The 12,618-nt window shown below is 28.2% G+C and overlaps 1 protein-coding gene across 1 annotated transcript; it reads right to left on the bottom strand.

The window, feature by feature from the left end:
• Window positions 1–1,407: 1,407 nt before the first annotated feature.
• LOC114720943 (probable WRKY transcription factor 51) lies at window positions 1,408–4,438 on the bottom strand. The gene is made up of 3 exons (XM_028906687.1): window positions 4,111–4,438; window positions 3,779–3,928; window positions 1,408–1,736 (listed from the first exon to the last, which is right to left on the bottom strand). The coding sequence occupies exons 1-3, from the start codon at window positions 4,350–4,352 to the stop codon at window positions 1,532–1,534; spliced, it is 597 nt and encodes a 198-aa protein (XP_028762520.1). The 5' UTR covers window positions 4,353–4,438; the 3' UTR covers window positions 1,408–1,531.
• Between the last annotated feature and the right edge of the window lie 8,180 nt (window positions 4,439–12,618).

The raw sequence follows: 12,618 nt of genomic DNA, 5'->3' as shown, positions 1-12,618 counted from the left end.
AGAGAGTATAAATTTATCTTAAAAGTTTAAAAGTTTTAAAAGTTTTTTACGTAAATTTGCCTCAAACGTTAAAATCATAATAATATTGTCTCCTCCTTAGCAATGTTAATAGTTAACGTCATTGTCTTAACGGTCAACATTAGTCTTTTAAGTTTTAACGATAAAAAAGGCTATATTATGACAGTTTTAAACTTTCAAAATCAATTCACATTTAAAAAAAAAACTTTCAAGTATTTAGTGCTTCTAGGTAAACATTTCTAGAGCAAATTTATAACTTAACTCAAAATTTAGAGGTCAAACACCCCTCTAGTTAAAAACAAAATTAAACCATGATTTTCAATTTAAAAGTTACTTTGTAAAAAACACATGATATTTGGATGATTGTCTAAACCATGGTTTTTCTCCAAAATGATGATTTGAAGTAGTCAAACACCCCCTTAGAGTAACTCTCATGATACGATACAAATGTAGGTTACTATTCACAACTAATCTAAAACCATGATGGGATATATGTAGCGTGCTCCTAAATAACAAAGATGGAATAAAGCACAAAGGCTAGACGTTTGCAAAGAGATGATTCAATGGGGACATGAACATTGATAACATGCATAAACCAGTACAAGCAATTGAAGAAAACACAAACACCCTGAAAATCAAAATGTCAACCTGCAGCATGGAGCAGAAGGGAAATGAGGGCTTGTTACTTTTGATGACAAAATGACATTTTAACCCTTCTATAAACAGTACTCCTCCGGTCCTAAATGTAAGACTCTTATATACATATAAGGGTCTTACATTTAAGACCGGAGAAATATATAATTATCAAGAAATTATTAACTCATGCTGATGCCATGTCGGATGTTATGGAAGATACCACATCCACTTCGTTATTCTGACGTGGCAATTTCTGCTTGAGACTTGGTGGCAAAATTAACGGTAGGGGGCTTAAGGTAAAAAAATTTATAATATTAAGGAAGCTAAATTTAAACTTTGAAACATTAGGGAGATTATATGCAAATGACTCAAAGTTTAAAGGAGTTTTTAATATTTTAGCTATTCATAGTTAAGATCCGATTTCTAACAATAATTTTTTAAATTCAAGAATCCAAATGACAATTTTATATTTTTAGAGTCTTTATTTGCAATTCTTCCTAAAATATACCAAAAGTCATATAAATAGAACTGGGGTGATACTTTTCACGTCAACTATCTAAGCATAAAATTGATTTGCGATGGGAAAAAAAATTAGTTAAGTAAAGGATGCGTCATAAACATATGTTAGTTTTATATTTATGTGTGTGTATTCTCATATGGCTAACATATATGTGATTTAAAAGTTATTTAATTTGATCAAATCGACCCAACCCGATGCTTTGTATGATTATTAATTAATAGATGAACTTGTTGTGTGTGGTAATTTGATAACATTAAGATGAAATATACAAAGCGGCTTGATGAGAATAACTCAAAGGTGATTAGTACTAGTACAAATTAAAATATTAATAATTAATTAAAAAGTAATAATATGTATCTAGGAAGTGGTAGTGGAGGATGAGTTAGCAGAAGAAGAGTGGAAATTATAATTAGGATGAAGCAGTTGGGAATAATAGGCTGAAGAGGGGCTCTCATGATTGTGAACGCCTTCATAGGTTGTGATCACATAGTTCGCATCCTCTGTGTCCCTTTCCACTCTCTTCTTCACATTGCATCCTTCACTTCCACACTTGTAGTAGTTCCTGTTTCATCATATATATATATTCACATTTTAAATTCACATCCTAACTTTTATTGCTTTTAATTAATTAATAGCTCTGCATATATTCCACATTAAGTTTGTTTCATTTTTCAAAAAAAAAAAAAAGGCATGCAATGGAATATAGATCGATGCTCAAGTTTCTTGAGTTACAAAGAAATATACGTGCACATTAATTAGGTCTCTGTTTACCATGCACGTAATTATGGGGATGTTAATTAATTAATTAGGTCACACGAGGCCAAAAAAATTAATTAGGTCATATGGTGTAGTAAAATCACAGAGATAATATGTTGGTTATGTGAATAGTAGATTAAATGGGATGAAATTTTATAACTTGCCATTTAATTATCAACATGATTATGGCATGATTAATTAAATCAAATTGAAGGGCACGCTTTGTAGATATATAGAATCTTTCATAATTATGAAATCATACAAATTTAGAAAGAGACAGGAGATAGCATGATTATATATTTCCATAATTTTTAGAAAGAGACAGGAGATAACACTCATTCTATAATTTTTTTTTTCTTTTTGGTTGGTCAGACATTCTATATTTCCATGCGGAATACTACTGTCGGTCGTAATAAAGTTAGATAAAAGGATTTACTCAAGATTGCTTTTCATAAGAAGATGCTTATGCATAACCAAAAAAAAAGTTTACTTTGAACCTAACGTCCACTTCAATCCACTGAGTCCTAAATTTATAATTTTTAAAAAAATATTTCTATTAATTGTATTTGTGTAATTAAGGAGTTTTTTATCATATGGTAGTTATAATGCACATGATCAGGAGTATTCTAAACTAACACATATGTATATTACAAATAGCTAGCTTAAATAATTTTTTTAATACTATTTGGTTGTTATATACTATCTTCAACCAGTTGACTAATTTAAGTATATCAAGAAAGTCTGTTAAATTAGTTATTCGTAATAAACAGATGTTGTCTTCCCTAAAATACTCTTACTAATTATGTGTAATAGTTAGAATTACCATTTAATAAAATATTTAACATGTGCAACTATTACCAGAACTAATTTAAAAAAATAAATAAATATGAGACAGATATATTATATTTGGCATCAAAATTAAATGTTAAGTTAATATAGTTAAGTTCATGAATACAATACAATTTTTTATTAGGACAGAATTGAATACCACACATGTTTTGTTGGTTTGTGTGGTTTGGACTATGTACCCCAGTACCCCCACACAGTCGCTGTGCAGACAAAGGCTTCACTAATCGGCTCGCATTTAATAATATGAGCAGCCACATGCACATGAAATCTGGGGTCCATTGGGCACTCACGCTCAACATTTATTTACCAAACATAGACTTTAAATTAACTAATCTATAGCTATATATTATTTGGGGTCTTACTTATGAGCAAGTAGTAATCTCTTTCATTTATTTAATTGTCATCATTTCATATTTTAATGGTGAAACATCACTAATTATAATATTAAACCAATTATATATTGTTCATTAATTTAGGTAAACTAAGAAAGTGAAATAAATTACTTAATTTTAATAAATATGACATGATGCCCTTATATAACATTAAATTATACATCAGTTTATAAGTTAAATAAATTAATTTTAAAAAATAGTAGATATAATCACATAAGGAATAAAATAAATTAAGATATTAATTAGGTCTAAAATGAAAACCATCTCTCCCACTCCTACGTTTGGTACAAAAGCAGTACAAAGAAACATTATGATGTTTTTTCAAGAAATCTTTAAGTAATAATAAATGCGCATGTACTATTAATTAAATTAAATGAATTATGGAGATTGATGTATATGGAGAGCCGATAAGGAGAACCTATGGTGGGATCCATTAATGTGATTCGCATGCTCATGTAAATCTGAGTTAAAAAAACTTAAATTGGAATAAATAATAATATTAATGAAGCCCCACTATATAGCTAATTAAATTACCAATGCATCAAAGAATATTCATATAATTAATTAATAGTAATTTGGATATTTGATGAATTTAATTAATAATTACCTTGGATTTGGATTACTCTTCACAGATTTCTTTCCGTATTTCCTCCATTTGTATCCATCATCCATAACATCAAGCTCCGATCTTGTCCTAAACGCGATCCTTTGCGTCACTTGTGTTCTAATGTTTCGCTTTCCCCCATCTTCACATTCCCTGTACAACGTCAAAACATCCAAACACAACAATTAATAATAAATTAGATCAGAAGAAACATCATTAGCTTCATCATCTTCTTCTTCTTCTTCGTCTTGTTCAAATGAACGCAGAATCAGACATACATAAAACCAGTAGAGAGAGAAAGTAGCTAATTAATAATATAAATATAATTCACTTGCATGTTGTTGTAGCTGATGTCCGATGTTGCACCAGTGCTAAACTCAGTACTGTTCGCCTTCTCCGATGATTCTGTGCTCTGATGTGACCAATCATGTTCTTGACGATGATCGTCTTCTGCAACATCCTCGAACATGAGGTAATCGGATAAGATGAACTCAGATGGGGAAGAAGCCACCACCTCCATATTATTCACGCCGCCATAATTAGGGTTTGGATTAGGGTTTTCAAAGTAGTAGTTCATTTTTCAGCTGTGGATCGATCCAGCCACTGCAAAAATGGTAACTAGCTACTGTTATTAAACGCAGAGGCTGGTGAAGAAGGAGGTGGGTTTAGTCCTTTTGACTGTTTTATGCTTGAAGCGAACTAGCTAGTGGATATATACGAGATGGTATCTGGGGAAAAAGTCCTTTTTTTTTTTTAAATATTATTTTTAATTTCTTTTTATTTTTAATGCTTATAGGATGCTTCACTGACATCTTCCAGGATGTTGCGGGGAAGGTTCTTCAACGACTACGTGTCATCATCAGGGACGTTGAGGTGACGTCATTGTCATGACGTAATATAAAAAGGGGGTAGCTTATGGGTAATTCGGGATAGCCACAAAAAAATGGCATCATCTAGCTGGCATAGAGCGATGGGGGTGGCTAGCACAGAGTAATCATGGTCATTTACTCAAAAGCAGTCCAAAAAAATGGTAGGAAAAATTACCATAAAATTTTAAAGAATAAATATAATTATAAAAACAAATCAATAACAAATAAGTAATATGGATCTTCTTTTTTTCTGGTGAAACTTGTTGTTCATTAATTATGAGATCTTTTTTAATAATTATATTTTTTTAGGACCAAATGATAATTTTTCCTAATTTATGTGATCTATCTTAAATTTGCATATAAATTATATAATCTATTTTAGTTTTGTACTTTTGTACAAAGACCTACTCTATTTATATAATATTACCTCCGGTCCTTAATATAAGACCTTATTTAACTTTTATTTTGGTCCTAAATATAAACCTCAATCCATTTTATCTCTCATATTTACTCAATTTTTTTCAAGATAGTCCTTCTAATAATTATAGTTTTAGTCAATACACTTGATTAGCAAGGATATTTTAGGAAAGACAACACCTATTTAGGACAAATAACTAACTCAACTTACTTCATTAATTTCTCAAATTAGTCAACTGGTTTTTATAATTAGAACCGGAGGTAGTACTATTTATATTTATTTATCCCCCTCTATATACAATACTACAATCAATGGAGCTTGATTCTATCTGAAGGAGTCAATTCCTTGCAGAGTATCGAATCAAATTTTAGATTTTTATTGGGATAGACATTTGTGTTTAGTTGCCAAGAATATTTCAAACAAGATTTTTTTTCAATGTAAATCTATTTACCATTCTCATTCATTAGTTGATTTATTTCATCTAAAGGTCTCAAATACTACTCATGATCCTTAATATAAGATCTAGTTAATTAATTTAAGCAGACTAGGCAAATTTTTTAAATTAATTATTTGCAATTAATATGTATTATCTTTCATAAAATATCCTTACTAATAATCTGTATTAACTATAATTATAATTTGATAGAACCTTTAACACGTGCAACTACTACATGAATTATTTTAAAATAAATAAATAAATATAAAAAATAAATTAAATTAAATGTTAAATAAGTTTTCACGTTTAAAAAATGGGAAATAGTAGTTGTTAACATTAATTCAAGACAGCAACATGTCTCTTTTCGGTTCCTTATCTGCATAACGCTGCTCGGCGGTGGACCACAACAGATGCGTGAGCCACTCTAACAAATAGGCCCCTTGTTATTGACAGCTTTTTTCCCCTTACTTTTTTAGAATTAATTAAACTAAAAACTTGTTTGTTACAGATTTTTTTTTTTTGAATGTTCGATATATAGCGTTAAAAGTGCAGTTAACTGTATCTTGTTTTTCTTATGGATGCGCGCTTTTTTAATGATTCACGCTTGGTTGTTAGAAAGATGATCATTTTGTATTAATTGTGACAATTTTACTCTGTCTCTGGATCCTCTCCAAAAAAGTGTTCACTTTAATGTGGTAAAGATCCCTCCATCCATGGGCAGAAATTCTCCTTCATCACATTACCTTTAGTTTTTCACTTGAGCCGCCATATGCTGCTCACTAAACTATTTGTCAGCCCCAAAACGATATCGCTTCCTAACTAATATTAGCTATTGTCCAAATTATAAAATTTTATTTATAGTTTATAAATAAAATCTTATAATTAAAATTAGAGGTAATATAAGCATTTACAAAATACGTTTAAATAAACCGAGACAAAATTCTTTTGACATATTTACCTTATATTTTATAAATCATCAACCAATTATATTCTTGAAATATTATAATACCTAATTCATTTAAAAATGGAACGTGTATGATCTGAATATATTCAATTAATAAGATTTGAATATATTAAATTAAATGAGAAGCATTATAATTAAATGGGATTTCAATTGGAGGCTTAAATTGAAAAATTAATAATTAATTTCAGATTTGAATAATATCTTAATTAAAATTTGAATATATTAAGTATTATTCAATTTCAAATATAATCAAATATATTAGTCTGTGCATCACATATGGAAGAAATTTCTAGGTATTATTAAAAAATTGTTGCGAGCATCCAAATATCTGCCCAACATTGAGTGGTGTTAAAATCAGCACTAAAGTACCCTGGGTTTGTATATTTGCTAATTGCTATATTATATATGACGTCATGATTGATATATATTTGCTAATTGCTATATTATATATGACGTCATGATTGATATATATTTGCTAATTGCTATATTATATATGACGTCATAATTGATATTTATTTGACTCCAAAATCTAAATTGATAAGCATCAAACCATTGCCAAGATAAAGCTTTCTTTTATATATTTTTTGTTGGGAAGATAAAGCTTTGGGATAATTAATATGCAAATCCTCATAATTTCAATCTATGTTTAATCAGGTTCTTATAATTTTTTTTATCAGGTTCTTATAATTTCACATGTTTTTAATCAGGTCTTTATAATTTTTTTCTTTTTATCAAATCCTTATTGTTTTAACTTATTTTTAATTAGGTCCTTATACTTTTTATTCTTTATTCTGTAAATAATAAATTATTATAATAATCTCATGTTAATATTTTTTTAAATTTTTAGTTAAACATATATATTATTTATTTTTCAATTCTAATTTTTATAATTATAATATTCAAATAATAATAATAATATTTTCTAAAATTAGAATATGATTATAAATAATTTTTAGCCAAGTATAATTGATTATTCTGATTAATTATTAATTACTAGATAATTATATTAATTATTTTGTCCAATTATATAATTATTAATTTAAAAATAAATTAAGTTTAAAGAATAAAGTTAATAAATAATTTTTTAAAAACTGCAAAGGACCTAACTAAAAAATAAGTAAAACTATAAGAACCTAATAAAAAAGAAAAAAATGAAAGAGCCTAATTAAAAATACGTGAAAGTAAAAGATTTGATAAAAGAAAAAAATTTATAGGGACCTAATTAAAAATCACATAAAATTATAAGGATCCGGAGATTAATTATCCCTAAAGCTTTCTATTATTATATGCCAAAGCGGAAAGCTACTGTTCAGAAATAGGAAGAAAGTCGTATTAATATTATTCCAATGATTTTATTAAAAAATATCATTCCAATTATATTCTTATAATTTATACAATACATGCGAAAACATGTCCAGTTTTCCAACGGTATGCTGGTTAACCAAATCCATTCCAACTCATGCTTTTATGACTGCATGGTTTGGTTATTTTTACTTTCAGTCTTGTATTAGTTAATTTTAATTATACTGTATTTACTATTTTAAAGATATTTAAGATTATAATTTTATTTGAATTTCACTTTTCATTGACAGGTGATTTGAAATTTGGTGCTTCTGTGTGGCTGACGTGGGACATGTCTTACCATGGCATTAAAGCATTAAAACTTTACAAGACATTATCACCACAAAGGGAAAAAAAAAAAAAAAAACTTTACAAGACATTTCCATGTCAAGTCACCTCGAAAGGGCTCTGATGGCTGTCAAATTTGTCAACAATTACGCCTGTAAAAGTTAGCAAAGGGATTTGTTTTTCACTCGAACTCTATTTTTTATTTTTAATATTTATTTTTTTTCTCCAACTTAATTTATCTAACATATAAATTAATATATAATCTAATATTAGGTAGGAATTGAATATTTTAGAAAATAAGGTTATATTTGTGATAATTAAATAATTTATATCACTTCATCAATCTATCTAAATTAGTTAAATAATTCGTATATTAAGGATTATAAGAGTAATTTTTCCCTCATAACCTTTCCTATTAATTACATATAGTAGGAGGGTTTCTATCTAGAAAGTAATTTTAAATGTAAATGATTAAAAATGAGAGTTTAGAGAAACCAATATATATTTTTAACAAATATAACCATAACAATAATAAATTTTATCTTATAAGGTAGGTTAATTACATAAACCGCATAATGACATTAAGTTCAATCAACAATCAAATGCCTAAAATCAATTATATGGCTCCTACGTGTAGCATCAAAAGAAGCATATTATTTACCACCAAGCGTTGGGTGGAGTGGTAAAGGCACCTGATACACCCCAGGCAGACGAGAGTTCGAACCTGGAACCGTATTTGTTGGGAGGGGTTTACCGCCTTTGGTGCAAAGCACCTTATATGGGCGTGACTAAAAAAATAACCCCGCTCCGGATTAGTCAGTTACCCCTGGTTACCTGATCCAGTTTAGAAGGCCAGGGACTCAGGAAAAGGCACTGGATACCGGGGGGAATCGCGGGGGGGCCATAGGCCTCAATCTGCCCTAGATCACCAAAAAAAAAAAAGAAGCATATTATTTTACTATACTAACTCCGGTCCTTAATATAAGACTTTGTTTGATTTTTATTTTGACCATAAATATAAGACTTCAATCCACTTTATCTCTCATATTTATGTATTTTTTTCAAAGTAGTCCTTCTAACAATAATAGTCCTAACCAATATACTTGATTAGCAAGGATATTATAGGAAAGATAATACATATTTATTACAAATAACTAATTTTTTTTTTAATTTTTTTAGATTAATCAACTAGTTCTTATAATTAGGATATGAAGTAGTTTAAGGTTAGAGTGGAGTCAGACATGTCCAAAGGTTGACCACCCAGTGGTTAAGTGGACGTCATTGTATAATCAATGAGGCTGAATTTCCTTCACGGATGCAAGATTCTTGTTTGCGTTCGTTTTGGTTTTAGGGCGGCCGTACTAATGAGCCACGAAATAGCATGGAAATTAATGATAGCTAGTAGCTACTATAAACGCCCACCATTTGGATTCTATTCAGTTCTATATCACCTTTATTAATATAGTTGTTTAATTATTAATTGTTTAAGTGAATTACATTAGAGATAGATATTAGATAGGAGTTTAATTACTACTTTGATTCTAAATATAAAATCTATTTTGTAATATAATTTATATTACAAAATAGATTTTATATTTAACACTGAAAAAATATTAATTTAAGGGAGAGGAATTAAACTGGATTAGGCAACGTGTGTGCGCATTTGCTAAGTTCTCTTAGTGAAAGATGCGTTTGGTTGGTGGAAGAAAAGATTTTAATGAATTCACAAAAGTGATGTTAAAAGTTTTAAATTAATTTTTCTTATCCTTTCACTTTACATTTTTTAATTAAATTAATTTTATAATTTCACTTATTGAGTTTTTTAAATTTAACTAATTAGAATCTCCGCCTCCTCCAACAAACGCCAGGGATAAAGCCATTTAAATATTGTTGAATAAAAGAAGTACAGTACCTTAATTGAATTTAGCTTCGTTTAAATACTACCTCAGATCCTTAATATAATAATATAAAATTTAGTTAACTAATTTGAAGAGGTTAATAAAACTAAATAAATTACTTTAAAATATTTATATTTATTATTTCCTTTCAAACTAATTTAACTCACTTATACATTAATCTATAATATAATATTTGCTTGGATTCTAAATATATGACTTATTTTGTAATATGAATTATAGTACAAAAAGAGTCTTCTATTTGTTAAAAAAATCTTATATTTAGAACCAGAAAAATAATACATACTCCTCCGGTCCTAATTATAAGACCCAATTGACTTATTTGAGGAGATTAGGAAGTAAGTTAAGTTGGTTATTTATAATAAATAAGTGTTGTTATTCCTAAAATATCCTTGCTAATTAAGTATACTGGCTAAAACTATCATTATTAGAAGGATTATCTTGGAAAAAATGCATAAAGATAAGAGACAAAATGGATTGGGTCTTATAATTAGGACCAAATAAAAAGTCAAATTGGGTCTTATAATAAGGACCGGAGGAATACAAGTATTTAAAAAATCATATAATATATATTATAATTTAATGAGTTATTTAGTTTTTTAATCTTTTCAAGCTAATCAACTATGAGTCCAAAAAAAAAAAGCTAATCAACTATGTGTTATATTAAATTTCAGACGTACTATAAGTCATCAATCAATGGTAGCGAATATTATATTAAATGATACTGAAATATTAAAATCAAACGACTATTCAGCCAGGCAGGGTTAGCCATATTTCAAAGTTGTCCTAGGTTCATGCATGCCCTCATTGACCGTTATTAGCATTAAGAAGTTCACAGTTAGCATAGCGAGTCAGCGTGAGGAGGCCAGCAAGGTCAAAAGAGAAACGTGAGGAGGCCAGAGATCTCACAATCAAATCACAATCCTCTTAAATTGACTGATCCCCGTTCAGTGTTCACATTGCCATGGGTTGCAGTTTCAACGAAAGTATCCCCTCCCCCCCCCCCTCTCTCTCTCTCTATATATATATATTTTTTATAAAATATAAGTACTCCTCCGGTCTTATTATAAGACCCAATTTGACTTTTTATTTGATCAGACCCAATCCATTTTGTCTCTTATATTTATGCATTTTTTCCAAGATAATCCTTCTAATAATGATAGTTTTAGCCAATATACTTAATTAGCAAGGATATTTTAGGAATGACAACACTTATTTATTATAAATAACCAACTTAACTTACTTTCTTAATCTCCTCAAATAAGTCAATTGGGTCTTATAATTAGGACCGGAGGAGTAATATGTAAATTAAAAATTTAGTTAAAAATTATACTCTCTTCTCATTCTTTTTAATAAGATATGATTTTTTGAATGATAATGCTTCTTTTTATAAGCTACCACACCTTGAAAAAAACTTAAACATTAGATGTATTTTTTATTTTTATATTTAAATAATTACATGTTTTTTTCATCTATTTTTCTTCTCGTTCTTTCTCCCACTTGCATATTTCATAAATAACACATACACATTTTTTTTTACATTTAGTCAATTTTTCAATTAAAGTAATTTGATTATTTGTATATATTATTTTTTAAAAAAAGAAGTCGTGGAGTGACTACTTTGCGATGGAGTAATTTATCCACCCAATAATAATAAATATGGATAATTTACTCCCTCCCTTATTATAAAATCTATTTTTTTTAATGTGTTTGTCTTTTTTAATAAAATCTTCTTTGAGTTTGTCAAAGCATTTAATGTAGTATTACCTATTTTACCCCTAATTTGATATATTTAATATTTTTTTCTTCATTTATCTCATATTTATCTATTTATATATAGGGATATATTTTAAAAAAAACTGTATTTACTATATATTAATTATTTTTAACTAATTTTAACTGTTTTTGTAAATTACGTAATTAAGTTAAAGAAATCTTATAATAGGAGATGGAGTACTATTTTTAGTAATTAGGAACCTACTCGCACATCATCGTGAGCCACGAGCTTCATGAATTTCATCATTTAAATGATTTCAATGACGGTGAATTTTCTTTGTTGTTAAAAAAAAAAAAAACATAATGGTACCGCTCACCTCCAATTTTATTGAAAACTTCCTCATTTAATATAAGGTTAGATAATTAATGTACAAATATAAAAAAATTAGTTAGGTGTCTAAATTGGTTATTTATAATAAATGTATATTGATTTTTTTTTTTTGAACATCCTCATTTAATCATTTTATTGAAAACTTCCTTTATTGAAGAAAACCCTTTCAATATATACAATCAATAAAATTGTTTGAAAAAATAATTATACATTTATAAGATAAAATTGATTAAATTTTTTATATTTAAATTTGAATAGATTTTTTTATCTAACTTATATATTTAGGATTAGTGAGAATGAAAAAACAAATAGTCAAGATTTAAGTCGGGTCATACGTCATTATATATCTAAATCATATCACATAATTTTCCTTTTGACCTTTAATCCCAGGAAACGTGTAACCCTCCCCAAATACTCGTTAGTCGTCATCACATCCGCAATCCTATGTTAGGGCTCGATCCCATTCCTTCAGGAAACCCACGTGTTGAGTCTTCATGGAAGACT

This window comes from Neltuma alba, unplaced genomic scaffold (assembly GCF_004799145.2).
Source record: "Neltuma alba isolate B1F8T4 unplaced genomic scaffold, ASM479914v2 tig00002265_pilon, whole genome shotgun sequence".
Lineage (NCBI taxonomy): Eukaryota > Viridiplantae > Streptophyta > Magnoliopsida > Fabales > Fabaceae > Neltuma > Neltuma alba.
Note: the sequence above shows the minus strand (reverse complement) of the source record. Positions and strands in the feature narration are given on the sequence as shown.

What these genes read in the sequence shown, in the direction of transcription:
- LOC114720943 (XM_028906687.1), bottom strand. Translation starts at nt 4,352, where the DNA reads ATGAACTACTACTTTGAAAACCCTAATCCAAACCCTAATTATGGCGGC. An exon ending in GACATCAGCTACAACAACAT is followed by an intron (nt 3,929 to 4,110) that starts GCAAGTGAATTA and finishes GACGTTGTACAG; the next exon opens with GGAATGTGAAGATGGGGGAA. An exon ending in AAGAGTAATCCAAATCCAAG is followed by an intron (nt 1,737 to 3,778) that starts GTAATTATTAAT and finishes ATGATGAAACAG; the next exon opens with GAACTACTACAAGTGTGGAA.